General features: G+C 32.7%; 1 protein-coding gene across 1 annotated transcript; it reads left to right on the forward strand.

Annotated features, from left to right (window-relative positions):
- The first annotated feature begins 11,026 nt into the window (after positions 1-11,026).
- LOC111691330 (general transcription factor II-I repeat domain-containing protein 2-like) lies at positions 11,027-12,865 on the forward strand. Its single transcript, XM_023453938.1, has one exon. The coding sequence runs from the start codon at positions 11,027-11,029 to the stop codon at positions 12,863-12,865; it is 1,839 nt and encodes a 612-aa protein (XP_023309706.1).
- Positions 12,866-15,186: the final 2,321 nt, after the last annotated feature.

Here is a 15,186-nt window from a genome sequence, read left to right on the forward strand (position 1 = left end):
AAAAATTAAGGGAGCAAAAAAATTTTTCGAATATTTAGTGATTTTTCAGTGTTGTATCTCAGTTAAAAATGATCGTATCAAGGTTTTCAAAAAAGCATTTTAAAGCGCCGAATGTCTAGTTTCCAGATTTCTTAGTTCAAAATTTTTAGGAGGGACAGTTATCGCGAAATTCTAAGAAATAAAACTAAAAAATTTTTTTTTCAATTTTTTGCGTTTTTTTTCTCGGTCCACGGGCTTGGAAAATTTTTTTACACAAAAATCATGATATGGACTTGATAGCCTGTTCATTCAGCTTTAATTTCTTTTTTTTAAATTTTCTCTACGTTAATTTGACCCGGAGATATTCGACTACGAATACAAAAGCATCCTTTTGGCNATAAGCATTATAATTAAGGAATTGCAGTAGGTAAGTGTCTTAAGAAGTAAATACATAGGTATGTCGAAATTAGGTACTAGCAAACAAGTGTTTCCGCAGGCATTACATCTTGTAGTCGGTATTACCCCAATGTAGATGAATCACAGACCAAGGCGGTGTTTCTCAAATCCCCGAAACGTATTCGTCAATTCCACCAACGGTTTCCTGGCATTCCAGAACCTCCACAACCCATTCTTACACGCTGGGGGACATGGTTAGAGGCATCATTTCATTATTTTAAACATTTTCAAAAAATAAAATCCGTAATTTTACAACTCGATGCCTTGAGTGACGAGAAAAGTGTTTACGTCAAAGAAAGTTTGATCCAGATTAAGACACCTTCGTAGCAATAGCTCTCCCATGGATTCATTGACTGCTTTTAGGGATTACTTCAAATATGCACCTACAACGTCATTAGATGTTGAACAATCGTTTTCGTTATATAAGAATATTTTCCTCCGTTGCGGACATCGCTTAAAGAATCTACTGGGTAAGCATTCCACAATATTATACCTACAATTATTTATTATAAACGCATTAGGTAATTCACGCGCGGACACCCCTGCTTTCAAACTGAAATATCATGCCATAATTATAATTACGTTTGTCTATCTTCTTGTCTATTAAGTTACAAAAAGTTCTTCTTACTAGTTTTTTAAACAATTACCTACGAATTACTTTGTTTGTCTACAACCTTCTCTGTTCTTTTCTCAGGAATATTTATGAACAATTATATATTCTGAGTTAGGTATTGTTATTATTGCATGCCGAAACATATTCAAATAAATTGAATTTAATTATGAATGATGGATTTGAGAAATTTAAACTTTTTACTCTTGATTAATGATTTTAGTTTTAATTATGCAGTATAAAAAGATAACAATTAGAAAATCTTTACAGGTTTTTATTACATAACATCAATATTATCCTGTATAGGAAATATACCAGTATAAAAAGTTATTTATAACTCTTCTGTAAATATCAAGATCTGGCAAATAATAAGACTGTCACCTATTTATGGAGAAATATCTCTCAGTAACCCCTACATTTTAAGTTGTTTCGGTTTCATCTTCGAATTAGTAAAAAATTAACAACAAATACACATTTTTTACAAAATAAATACTGTAGAATAATTCATTAATCAACCACAATATAATTATTCAAAGTTACAAGTTGTTTCAAGAAAGATTTTACACATTAATTAAAACAGAAAAGGTGCCTTACAGAGAGTTATGTAAATGCTTCTCTCTTGGTTTACTTTTCACCGCAAAATTGTTATAATTACACTGAATTGCTTAGAATATTATTATGATGCATCACCACAAATTTGTTTTCGCTCTTATTGAATACATTACTCCAGTCGAATTAGAGTTTGAGCGTGAAAAAATTACTAGTAGACGTTTTATTGGCACTAAAAAAATAGTGATGCTGTAACAGCTCAGGAACAAAAACTTGATGGGGAAATAAAAGAATGAAAGAAATGATCGGGTAAAATTATAATGAATGAACTAACAAGTTTATAGTACAGAAAAAATACAATGTAAGGATTAAGACCACAAAAAAAATACAGAATGAAACTAGACAGAATTAAGGATAAGTGTGTTAAGAAGATAATTAATTTGACTTTCTGTTTTTTGAATAACTGAAATGTCTACTGGTAAAAAATTTCATGTTTTCTTGCTGACATTTGATTAGTTTTGCACGTTAGCCAAAATGTATTTTGTGTTTAAAAAATCGGTACCACTTTTACTACAGAGAGTAGAATTTTTTATTAATGCATCAATTTTATTGGTTATTAATATTTCCATTTGCCATTAAGAGGATGTAGGTTTAGATCCTGATTTTACCGATACCGGTTTGAAGTGGTTCAATGATGATTCCTAAAAGTTGCCTTGTCACACAATTTCGAAACAGGTTTTCAAACTTTGGTTACATAAGCACGGAAGATATTACTTACGTGAAGAAAAATTATAATAATGCAGGCGATAGGTAATACAGGGTGTCTCATTACTCGGCGTGCGTAGTGCCACAGATTCTTGTGGGCAATAACGTAAATTAAATAAACTTACCTTCATCGAATGTTTTTTTATTTCATTGAAGTGTTTTGAAGTTATTCAAAAGAGAATATGATCTTATTTTTTTAAGTAATGATGAATAGTCTTTTGGTTTTGCTATAGGTACTTTTTTATTTGTAAAGATTTTGAAAAAATGTAGATACTTTTTGGAATGCCACTATATTTAATTCAAATTTAAACAAGGTATTCCAAAAAAAATTTCCAATTTTTTTACTGCAGTTACTGAAAGCTAAGTATTTAAAGTATTCTAGTCTAATTAAATTTAACTGTTTTAATAAATTTGCAACTGAATTAATTTTTTTATGATTTAAATAGTTTCATAAAATATTCCGTTTTCTTGAATCTCTACGTACAAAAAAAATGGACGAAAACAAAATATTGTTTAATGGTCCAATTAAATAAGCCATTAAATCGAAATTTTGGTCAACTTGCCTGAATTTTTGATATGAGTTAGTTTGAGGTATATTATAACAATAAGTGACAGTAATTTTTTGTTCAACCCCCGGCCAAGGGTGAAAAAAGATAAAACAAAGGGATTTTTCAAGCTAACTCAAAACGGGTAGGGGCTAGAAAAAAAAGTTTCGTATAAAAGTTGTAAAGCATACAATTCTACATAAAAGTGACGTCTTGACTTTTTCTTGTTATATTAAAATTAACAGAGTTAGGGAGGCTAGAAGTTAAGGGAAGATTTCAGAAATTTAAAAAAATCATAAACAGAAAAATGAATTTTGTATTTTTTTTTCGATCTACTCTAAAAAATGTAACCTTTCTTTTCAGAGAAATAGATATATTTTTTAATTTTTAATAAGAAAGTTATAACAATTTCAAATTTGTTGTTTACCCCCCCTTAACAGAGATTTTAACGAAAATCCCGAAACACGTCGATTTAATTGTGTCAATTTATTTACATAAATCATATTTTTAATTCTTTTTGAGTAAATATGATTTTTTTATAAATAAAAAATATAGTTTTTCTAAAATAAAAAATAAGGATAGAAGCCCCCAAACACGGAATCACTTGCAAACTATTTGTTTTTTATCATAAGTAATTTCCATTTTGTTTCATTTCAAAATATTAATTAGAACCCCAGAAATTTAGAAAAAACTGTTTTGGGGGGCGAACTTTGAGGGTGTATTTCACCCCGCAAATATGTTTTTCCGCCGAAAAAAAAATACGTGTATCTTTAAATTTTTTAGAGTATATTGAAAAAAAATTCATTCATAAGAGGTAGCTTGAACTAAATTGGTTTATTTCCACTTAACGACATTAGTCTTCAAGTATGCCTCATTTGTATTTTTACGTGGCATTAATTCAGTCAATTTTTTTTAAATATAAATAATATTTAAGTAAATATGTATTAAGTTAACACGCAGGTAAAAAATTCCTTGTTTTGCTTTCTAAATTGATTCCCGCTTGGAGAATAGTAAAAAATAACTTGTTTAAAAAAGACCTTATACTACGACACCAAAAAATGACTATAAAAAAATGATCCTATTAATCCAGGTAAAATCAAACATTTAAAACCAACTTTAAACCTTGGAAAACAATTTATTGTGACATGTAAATAATTTCTTTGAGATACGTAGAATGGAACAGGACAAAATCATGTGGAATTAAATTTTCAGCAGATTAATAAATTAATATAATGTATGTAATACATAGGATGATATAGTATCAATAATTTTGTCAAAGTTAATGCTTGATTACGCGTTAACCTTGAAATAAATTAACGATTATTATATAATTAATTCTTTATTCAGATTCTTACGTCACTATATTCCATATTTAGTACAGGATATTTCCCCTCATAACTACTTCACATATTGATTTTTGAAACGATGTACCAGAAGCTTCTTACTCCTAAATATGTTAAGTACATTCTTTCTTTCAATTTGGTTCAAATGAAAATATGGAAACAAAATTGTCAATGATCTTATAAAGAAAATTACGTTTATCGATTTCACTTGTTTTCACATTTGATCGGTTTATGTAAAGTCGGATGATTTAAGTGAAAAAAATGAAACATATCCAGATACAAATATGCATAATACGTCGTATTCCTGTTTATCTTCTAGGAGTTGGTTCAAAATTTATGTAGGAAAACTTCGGTAATAATTCTAGAACTTCCTTTTATATTTGTTTACGCGGTCGTCGATTACGGAAAAGATTGAATATAATATATTTGTGTTCGTTTCGCTTAGAGACGCAAGTTTGCTTAAATTATTAGTAATAACTCATAGAGGTGCGTATAATTGGAGTTTTATGTATTTGATTATTCCCCCATACTTAATACAATTTAACATAATTGTGAATGATGCCCTGCCTAATATTATATACATATTGTATATAATTACTAAATTTGTATCGGACTGCTACCAATTTAAATACAAGAATCTTGAAAACGTACGGTATAGTAATTTTATGTAGCTTCACTTTGTGAAGCAATATCGATAGAAAAGTTCTTTATTGAAGAAAATTTCATAAGGTACCTTATTAACATACAGGAGGAATTATTGGAACCTGAAAAATTTCTAGGCAATACCTAATTATTTTACTTCCTTGACTTGACTAGCAAGTAGTTGTTTTAGAGAACATTGTTATGCACAAGTGTAACAATGGCGACTTTTACTCCTGAAGAATGACATGATAGGTTATCACAAATCATGGTGTGGCAGATTTAAAACAAAAATCACTTTCATCCTTACCGTTACAGACGAGGCTGTGCTTACAAGGCAATACATTTTTAATACTAGATAAGTAGCCATGTTTAGAACCAAGAGAATATATAAAAATTACTTGAAACATTGGCACGTTCTTGTGATAGCCTTTGAATTGATTGGACAAGATTGTACAGCAACAAATTAATTGCGATGAATATTCGAGAACATTTGCTTTTAGACATTTCACGTAGGGCATGATTCATACACAATGGAACATTTATTAACAAGACCTAATGTAAATCATAGACAATGCCATAGACATAATTCGTGAGCAACGGGATAAGTGTCCAGTATAGGAAAATACATGAAAAACAAATTTATGATGAAAAAATATACAGCGTGTCCCACTAGTGCGGGAAAGTCCAATATCTATGTTAAAATGAGGAATAAGCATATGGATTTTTCTTTTTACTGTGTTGACACATTTCTCGGAATGTACAAATTAAAAATACATTCAACTGTACAGGGTGTTCCACTTTTCCTGGCCAAACACTAACTTTGGTTTTTTAAATGGAAACACATTTTTTATATTTTTTTCGGATTCTACATCAAAAATAAAGGGTACTTTGTGTAGAATAGTTCTATTCCAATATTCACAGTTTTTGAGATATCTCGCTTGAAAAGTTTTTCTAGTTGATATTGGTTGCTTACATTTTCTGATACTGACAGGTTATACTAATAGCTACTTAGCCAATTTTTTTATCAGATGTTTAGTAAGGATGACTCTTGCGAATCATGCTCCAAAAAATGGCCTGCGTTATACAGGGCGACCAAAATATCATTGGTCAAAATTGCCAATTGAAAAATCGAAAAATCTCGATTTTTTTAAATGCAACGCCCTGTATATTTTCATACCATGAGATGCAGAATTAAATGCTCTACAAATTTGCTATAGCTGCTCCTATACCAAAATTCATTAGTTTTTCATGAAATCTAATTTCTATGAAAAAATGCGAAGTTTACAAATAGCTTATATGTAAAATAACATAGTAGGCTCCTGCCAAAGGATAATCTGGATAATTTTCGATTCACATAAGGTTTAATAGAAAGAGAGGTTTAATAGAAGAAGATAAGCCTATGGTAACTATTTATTGGCAAGTCGTATTTACCAAGCTAATAATACAGATTTACAAAGATATCCTCGTACAAAGTGTTTTGTAAAAGTGAAGGAGAGGTTTGGAAGAACGGCAAATGCAAATTATGAGAAGACAACAAGAACACACGCATGTGGTAATCAAGATAGTCAAATTGACATTTTGGAATGTGCAGTCCAAAATCCATCTACAAGTGTCAGAGAAATTAGTGATGAAATTAGTATTTCCAAAAGTGTGGTTAATAGAACGATAAAGAAAAACAACTTCCACCCCTATCATTCTGAGCATCCCCAATTCTTAACACAGCAAGATTTTCAGAAGCGAGTACAGTTTTGTGAGTGGGCAACTATAGGTAAAGCTACAACAAGAAGAAATTTTTTTTTCAAAGGTGTTATTTACTGACGAGTCTTCCTTTGCCAATACTAGTCGAGAGAATCGACATAATTATCACCATTATGCCGATCATAATCGCAGATTAATATTAAAGTCAACGTTTGGGCGGGAATATGCGGAGAATATGTCATTGGACCACATTTTCCTGAAGGAAACTTAACTGGTAATGGGTATTTGCAATTTTTACAAAACGACTTGGTCCAATTGCAGGGACATATTCATCCGGATGACTTAAACAGTCAGTGGTTCTAACATACTGCATGCGTGTGTTCTTGTTGTCTTCTCATAATTTGTATTTGTTGTTCTTTCGAACCTCTACTTCAGTTTTACAAAACACTTTGTACGAGGTTATCTTTGTAAATCTGGATTATTAGTTTGGTAAATACGACTTGCCAATAAACAGTTACCATGAGTTTTACTAATTATTCTATTATTTATTTACTAATTCTTCATTTCACAATTATTACTGTCGCTTTTCTATTAAACCTTATGTGAATCGAAAATTTTCCAGATTATCATTTGACAGGAGCCTACTACGTTACTTTACATATAAGCTATTTGTAAACTTCGCATTTTTGGTATGAAAAGGGCATGGTATGAAAATATACAGGGCGTTGCATCCATTTAAAAAACCAAAGTTGGTGTCTAGCCAGGAAAAGTGGAACACCCTGTATATTTGAATATATTTTTAATTTGTAATTAGAAATGTGCCAACACAGTAAAATGAAAAATCCATATATTCCTCATTTTAACATAGATATTGGACTTTCCCGCACTAGTGGGACACGCTGTATAGATAGCTTTTTGAAGGTGGTAAATACGTCAGTGTTCCTAGTTTTTGACCGCCTACTAGAGCTTGCTAACTAGGACCTTTCCCTGTAACATCTCTTTGAGGTTGGGTTCTACAAAATATAAAAAATTGACTTCAACAAATTAGAAGCAGCTTCAATTTTTTAATATATAGGGTGTCGAAAAACAAATGAGCCTTGCTTCATAGGATGAGCATAAACCAATTTAGATCAAATATAATTTTGCTTCCTTAAGAAGTAATCGACCTTCAAAAAAACTTGTTTTATTCTTTTCCATTTTAACTAAGTAATACTAACATAATTAATCAATATCAACGATTTTTGTGGGATAAAGGTCAGTAATAAATTTAAAAAGAACACAGTTTTTAATTAACTGCCAACGATCTGGTATTGTAGGAAATAAATTAAAAATTATAATGTGAGATTTGCGATTAGGTCATAGTTATTTTTTAAATCAATCCCTTTTCGTGAAATAACTTGTTTCCTACTTTAGTTTTATTTTAAAGGCGAAATAGACAATTAAAATGTAGTAAATAGAGATTACCCAATGACACAAATAAGTTTCAACTAGACTGCATATTATATGCCAAAAGTCATTATTATTATTATTACTTTCTGTTAACTACAGTATAATGCATTTTATATGTACGCAAGAATATTTAAAAAATGATCAAATCAAAGTCAAAAGGACTATTTGCAAAAGATATACAGGGTGTCCCGAAATTCATGCAACAAAAATTGGTCACAGATTCTTAAGACAAATTTAGGGGACCCGTATTTTTTCTTTTTGTCAACTGGCCCCCTCTTTCGGAGTTACAGCCCCCTGAAGTCTGCCCTTAAGAAGTTTTTTTTTTTATCTCAAAACATGTTGTACGATAATCACTAAATTTGGTACACAGGAGTTTTATGACATGTGGAATCTCATAGTGCTACGCTTTTTAATGAGAAACCCCCTTAAGACACTTTTTCGTGGGCCCCCTTGTCTTTGGAGCCAAAAAATTTTGGTCGCATATTTAAATTTCTTAAAAATCAGTCCACTAGAAAAACCATTAAATTTAGAAACTTTTTGTCTCTCTATACTTTTTTCGTAAAACGCAATGTTTTCGAGAAAAATGTCAAAATGTGATCGAAGGCATATCGTGATTCGCCATTTTCCTCAAAAACATTGTGTTTTACGAATCAAATATCAAGAGACAAAAAAGTTTCAAAATTCAATAGCTTTCTAGCTAACATGGTTTTGAAATAAAAAAAAAGACTTCTTAGGGGCAGACTTCAGGGGGCTGTAACTCGAAAAGAGGGGGCCAGTTGACAAAAAGAAAAAAATACCGGTCTCCTAAATTCGTCTTAAGAATCTATGACCAAATTTTGTTGCATGAATTTCGGGACACCCTGTATAATGGTGAATGCATAACAGTTTATTTGAAATAAATAATATGAAAACATAACAACATAAATAGAACGTAAAATCATGTAATACCAAATTAATGAATTCCAGTAAGCTAGCTAATACACTGTAACATTTTTTTTTGGCAAAAATGGATGATGAAATAAGGAGAGGCATAATCTTAGTAAAGAACACATCTTATTAGCATTGTAGGTATACCATAACAATCAAAACTACACTCACACAAAAGGAATAATGAAGTGTACACTAACCAGTAAAATGAATTATGACGTTGACTTTAAAAATTATGTTTACGAAATGGTAAATGGTAATGGATATATGGTTTCGGGACACTTCGCCTTTGTTCGTGATGCAAATGGGAGGGAAAAAAATCGAATTCGCTTATCACAACAACATATTAAACTGTGCACCACTGCGTACAGTTAAATATATTTAATTGTGGCAAGTTTCATATGATCTTATTTACAAACCAGAATTAGCTGCAAAATAACGAGCGTTCAAATAAAAACGTGGTCGAAGTTGGCTCTGACACATTGGACGTAGGGAGTAGCTTATAGCGACCAACTTAACCTCATTTCTCAACGAGCTGTATAGCAGCTGTCAGTTTCAATAACGTTAATGACTATATAACTTTATTTTAAAGAATAATCGTGATAACAATAACAAACAATTAAAGGAGCTGCGGAAAGTGTCCCCCTCCTTGTTATAACAATAAATTAAAGCAGCTGCTGAAAGTGTCCCCCTCCTTGTTCCAAGCACTTTTCACACCTGTTCCTCAAAGAATTAAAGACATTTTCTAAGATGCTCGGGGTATTGTTAATTTCACGAATCTTGTCTATAAGTCGAGCCTGCAGATGGTTTAAATCAGGAATAGGCAGTTCAAAAATAGTGTTTTTAAGGTAAGGCCACAAAAAGAAATCACACGGCGTAATATCACATGACCTCGGTGGAAATTCATGTTCAGCATTGAGACTTATTAGTCGATTTTGGAAAACTTCCCTCAACATATTCATCGTCTCGCCTGCCGTATGTGCCCTTGCGCCATCTTGTTGAAAGTAAAAGTTTGTAATTTCGTTTTCTTCCAGCTGGTTAACAAAAGGAGCGATAATTTCTTCTCTATACCTTTGCGCAGTAAGAGTACCATTAAAAAAAATAGGTCCATAAATCCTCCTTCGATTGAGAGCACACCAAACTCCAATTTTTTGAGCGTGTAGAGGGCCCTCGACAAAAAAGTTATCTGGTTTTTCAGAAGACCACATTCTCATATTCTGTGAGTTTACGTAACCACTTAAATGAAACCAGGCTTCATCAGAAAAAAAGGTGATATTATGAAGTTCACCGTAGTTGTTTAAAAACCATTCACAAAATACAGCCCGTCGCGGAAAATCAACTTCATGAAGTTCTTGCTGACAAGTTAAACGATAGGAGAACAAACGCAAATCTTTTTTTAACACTGTGTGGCAGGTACCGACTGATACTCCCACCATTTGTGATAAAACACGTACAGAAGTTCTTGGCGCATTTTCCATTATTTGTTGGACATTTTCTTTTAATTCTTCAGTCCGCTTTTTAGGTCGGCCGCTTCCTTCTTTTCTTGTTACACTGCCCGTTTCACGAAAAACATTAACACAACGCTGAACTGCACTTTGAAAAATTTTGTACTCAACAACGCCGGGAAATTGATTTTGAAATTCTATGAAACATTCCTCAATAGAATACTTCCATATTCCATCAATCTTGCGTCCATTTCTAAAGTAGGACTCTATGATAAACACTTTTTGTTCTTGAGAAAACACCATTTTAAACGCTTTTTAAAACGAAAATATTCAAATTGATAGCGGCGATATAGCGCTTTGACAGATGACTTTTAAGTTCATTTGCTATACGCTACCAAGAGGTGCCCATACGGTCGATCGCGATCGACCGGTCGATCGCGAGAAGTTTTAAGGTCGATCACCCCACCCCAGCTCGCGGCCGGCCGCAGTCAGTCAGTGAGCGTGAGAGAGTGAGCGCGTCATACATTTAGTTCAGTCAATTACGTAACAGCGCGAGAGTTGGGTTGTTACACGTGCGTTTTCTTTTGTTTGTCTATGGATGACTGAACCTCTGAAGCAATGAGTGGGCCAAAAAAATCCAAAACATATCACTTCAATCCAGAGTGGGAAGAGGAGTTTTTCTTCACTATGGTAAAAGAAAAATGTGTATGTTTGATATGCCGATTTGCAATCGCCACACCCAAACGTGGAAACTTGGAGAGACATTATGAAACCGTACATAAAAAACATGCAGACAGTTTCCCACGTAACAGTGATTTACGAAAATCCAAATTGAAAGACATGAAGCGTTGTTTGGCAGGTGAACAAGCCATGTTTACAAAGCCATTGGAGAAGTCAAAAGCGGCTACTGTTGCATCATACAAAATAAGCCACATTTTAGCTAAAAATAAGAAGCCATTCGAAGACGGAGTGATGATAAAAGAATGCTTTGTTGAAGCAGCTGAGTCTCTGTTCGTAAATTTCAAAAATAAAGCTGAAATAATTTCAGCCATTAAAGACATTCAACTATCCCGGCAAACCGTGACTAGACGTGTTGAAACCATCAGCAAGAACTTGGAAAATCAAACCATGAATTATCTCAAAGACTGCACCTACTTTTCTCTACAATTCGACGAATCGACAGACGCAACAGACGTAGCGCAGCTGTGCATTTTTATACGCATGGTGTTTCCAGATATGACCGTCAAAGAAGACTTTCTGACAATGATTCCGTTGAAAGAACATACTCGAGGAGTAGATATCTATGATTCATTTCTTAAGTTCACACAGGAAGTTAAAATGCCGCTGTATAAACTTGTGTGCATAACCACAGATGGAGCTCCAGCCATGACAGGCAACCATAACGGATTCATTGCATTGTGTCGAGCCAATGACGACTTTCCGAACTTTTTCACTTTTCACTGTGTGATTCATCAGCAAGCACTTTGTGGTAAAATATTAAACATGAAAGATGTCATGACCATAGCCTTCAAAGTAGCAAACTCCATCCGAGCAAAAAGTTTGCAGCGACGACTATTTAAAGCACAACTGGAGAGTAGCGAATTGGAGCACTCCGACTTACTTCTTTACACAGATGCGAGGTGGCTAAGTCGTGGCCGATTTTTAGCAAGATTGCACGAGTTACTACCAGAAATCATAATATTTCTAGAAGCCAGAGGAGACGATGCTGAAATGCTGAAAAATGAAAAATGGCGGAGCGATTTGGCTTTCTTAGTCGACATAACAAAGCATCTCAACGATATAAACCTGGAATTGCAAGGAAAAGACAAAAATATTGTTGACATGATGAGCTCCATAAATGCATTCAAGCGCAAGTTGCAACAACTAAAGGACGAAATGAAAAACAAAGACTGCAGAAACTTCCCTACTCTACTATTGCAACAAAACTCTGCTAGTTTCGTGACATATGAAGAAGAAGTGACAAAAATTCTTAAAGAATTCGAAAGACGCTTTGCAGATATTAATAAAATTGAGAATATTTTGTCATTCATGTCATACCCATTTAACTGCACGAACATACAAAAAATCTCTTCTAGCAGTAGTGACTTGTTCAACATGGAACGTACAGCACTTGAAAATGAAATGTTAAAGCTCATTTCGGATATCAACTTAAAAGCTAGAGCTGGCGACAGTAATCCTTTCTGGTCATCTATACCCGAAATGAAATATCCGTTAATAAAGCAAATAGCACTTCAAATAACTGCCTTCTTTGCATCGACATACCTGTGCGAGTCTGCATTTTCGCAGATGAAAGTAATAAAATCAAAATATCGTACTCGTCTCACAAATGACCACCTGACAGCCTGCTTGCGTCTAGGTATAACTGAGAATATTCCTAACTACGAACATTTTGCGGAAGACCACCAATGTCACGCTTCGACATCAGTATTACGATAATTTTTCATTTTTAATATTGGTCCACTAATGTTTTTTTTGTAATATTGAATGATTAAAAATTAAATACAGATTTGACACTTCGCACCCAATGTAGTTTTACTTATGCAAATTTTTTGGTGAGTTAAATGTCGATCTCTTAGTCTTAAATTTTTGCTAGGTCGATCTCCTTAAGAAAAAGTATGGGCACCTCTGCNATGAGACTGATTTAATTATAGACATCCTCGCATATCTAGCTATCTTTGTCAGTGACAACAGGAGACACGCAAATGAGTGAAATGGAAAACAAGAGAAGGTCGACACTAGTTGGGCATCTCGTTGCCAGGTCTGGTTTTCGTCTTTTCGTTTTATGAATCATAGTGAACGTTTGGTAAATCATTATAACAGTTAGGTATCTTGTTTTCTGCTTTCATATTATTTACAAACTTAAAAATGAATTAAAAGAAATATTTAATCCTCATCCTTGTAAAAAATTTCCTTACAACTTCTTTTTGTCACTTTTTACTCGGTTAAAAATTTATCATGTATTGAAGCAAACAAATCTCCAGTTAAGGCAAGGAAAGCCTATTCAAATTCAAAAACTTAAAAATTTACATGTATAATAAAAAAAACACTTAACTAAATGTTAAATAAATCTAGGATGATTGTAGGTTTGTAAGTTGTAGTTGTAAAATGAAGTTTTATAATAATTCGTGAAACCTTTTGTGTGTGGGGAAAATCATTAATTGTTAAGTAGGGCTTCGCAAAATGTTGTTTGTTTAACTTTAGCTATATTTAACTCAATAGTAGGATGTAGGATGTATAGTATTTATATAATATATAGCCCTATAAACCAACTATATAAAATGTAAGAGTACTTATAAATAGCATTTCCCTTGTTAAAATAAATAAGTTATTATAGATCAGTTTTTTTATCTACTAACGATCATGTTTTTCTTACTTCTGAATTTTGTTCGATAGAGTTCAACAAATGATAATATGTATATGTGTTCCGATCAGATCGTAACATGTGCATTGTTGACAATTTTTAAAAGCTGCTCCATGTTTCTTGTTTAGGTCGTAGAATATGCTGATTAGCTCTTCTTAGGAAAGGCAGGATATTGTAACATCGTCTGCTGAAGTGTAGGGAAACTTCGAAAAAGTATGAAAACGTTTAAACCTAATATCTACTATGAAAGTTACAAATATGTTATACCATAAATACACCATTGTATACGTGTATGCTTTGGTGGGCAGCTTCTTTAAAATACGTAGTTAAAAGTATTTGTTGATATTTTTATAGGTAATTTTATTGAGCTATGGATATTCTGACTGACAGCTGTTTTTTATGGTAGATATTTAAATTCACCGTATAATAAACAAGTTCAAGGTATGTAAATAGTTATGTTTTATCAAGTTTATAATATTAAGACTTTATGATGCAAACACTCAACCTATTACATTGTCCAATTTCAAAATTTAATCCTTACATTTAGGCCAGTAACTAAACATTGCAGGCCTTTTCGTTCCAATACTCTAATAAGTAATAAAATTATTGTATCAGTGTCGGACGTGGCGAAGCCGATCCTGTATTCTCGTCCGATCGGAAAGGCAATGTCAAATGTTCATTTAATGAATGAATTGTGTAGATCTACGCGTGCGCCAGGCACAACAGAAATCGTCGAAAAAAACGGAACTTGCTAGATAGGAAATTACATTATGTGAAAACTCTTATTAGTTTATTCTCTTTGGTATAACTGAGAATATTCCTAACTACGAACATTTTGCGGAAGACCACCAATGTCACGCTTCGACATCAGTATTACGATAATTTTTCATTTTTAGTATTGGTCCACTAATGTTTCTTTTTTGTAATATTGAATGATTAAAAATTAAATACAGATTTGACACTTCGCACCCAATATAGTTTTACTTATGCAAATTTTTTGGTGAGTTAAATGTCGATCTCTTAGTCTTAAATTTTTGCTAGGTCGATCTCCTTAAGAAAAAGTATGGGCACCTCTGCGCTACGCCCTACGTCCAAATTTTCAGAACCAACTTGACCACGTTTTCATTTGAACGCTCGTTAGTAACGAATAACTTACTGGAAGTGAACTTTAAAATTCAATAAATCTCTTTACCAATCATTGAAAAGAAGTATGTATGCGTAGAAATCTTATTTTAATTCCGGATAATATTCAGCATACCTACGACAGTTAAAAAAATATTAATGGTAATTTATTTCCTTTCAGACATATGGCTTGGATTTCTCAGCGATGGAATGAGAAACGATCCCCTGTTATAAACACAACTTTATTATGATTTAATTTTTACAAGTTCGCCTA

The sequence above is a fragment of the Anoplophora glabripennis genome, unplaced genomic scaffold (genome assembly GCF_000390285.2).
Source record: "Anoplophora glabripennis isolate ALB-LARVAE unplaced genomic scaffold, Agla_2.0 scaffold27, whole genome shotgun sequence".
Lineage (NCBI taxonomy): Eukaryota > Metazoa > Arthropoda > Insecta > Coleoptera > Cerambycidae > Anoplophora > Anoplophora glabripennis.

What these genes read in the sequence shown, in the direction of transcription:
- LOC111691330 (XM_023453938.1), top strand. Translation starts at nt 11,027, where the DNA reads ATGAGTGGGCCAAAAAAATCCAAAACATATCACTTCAATCCAGAGTGG.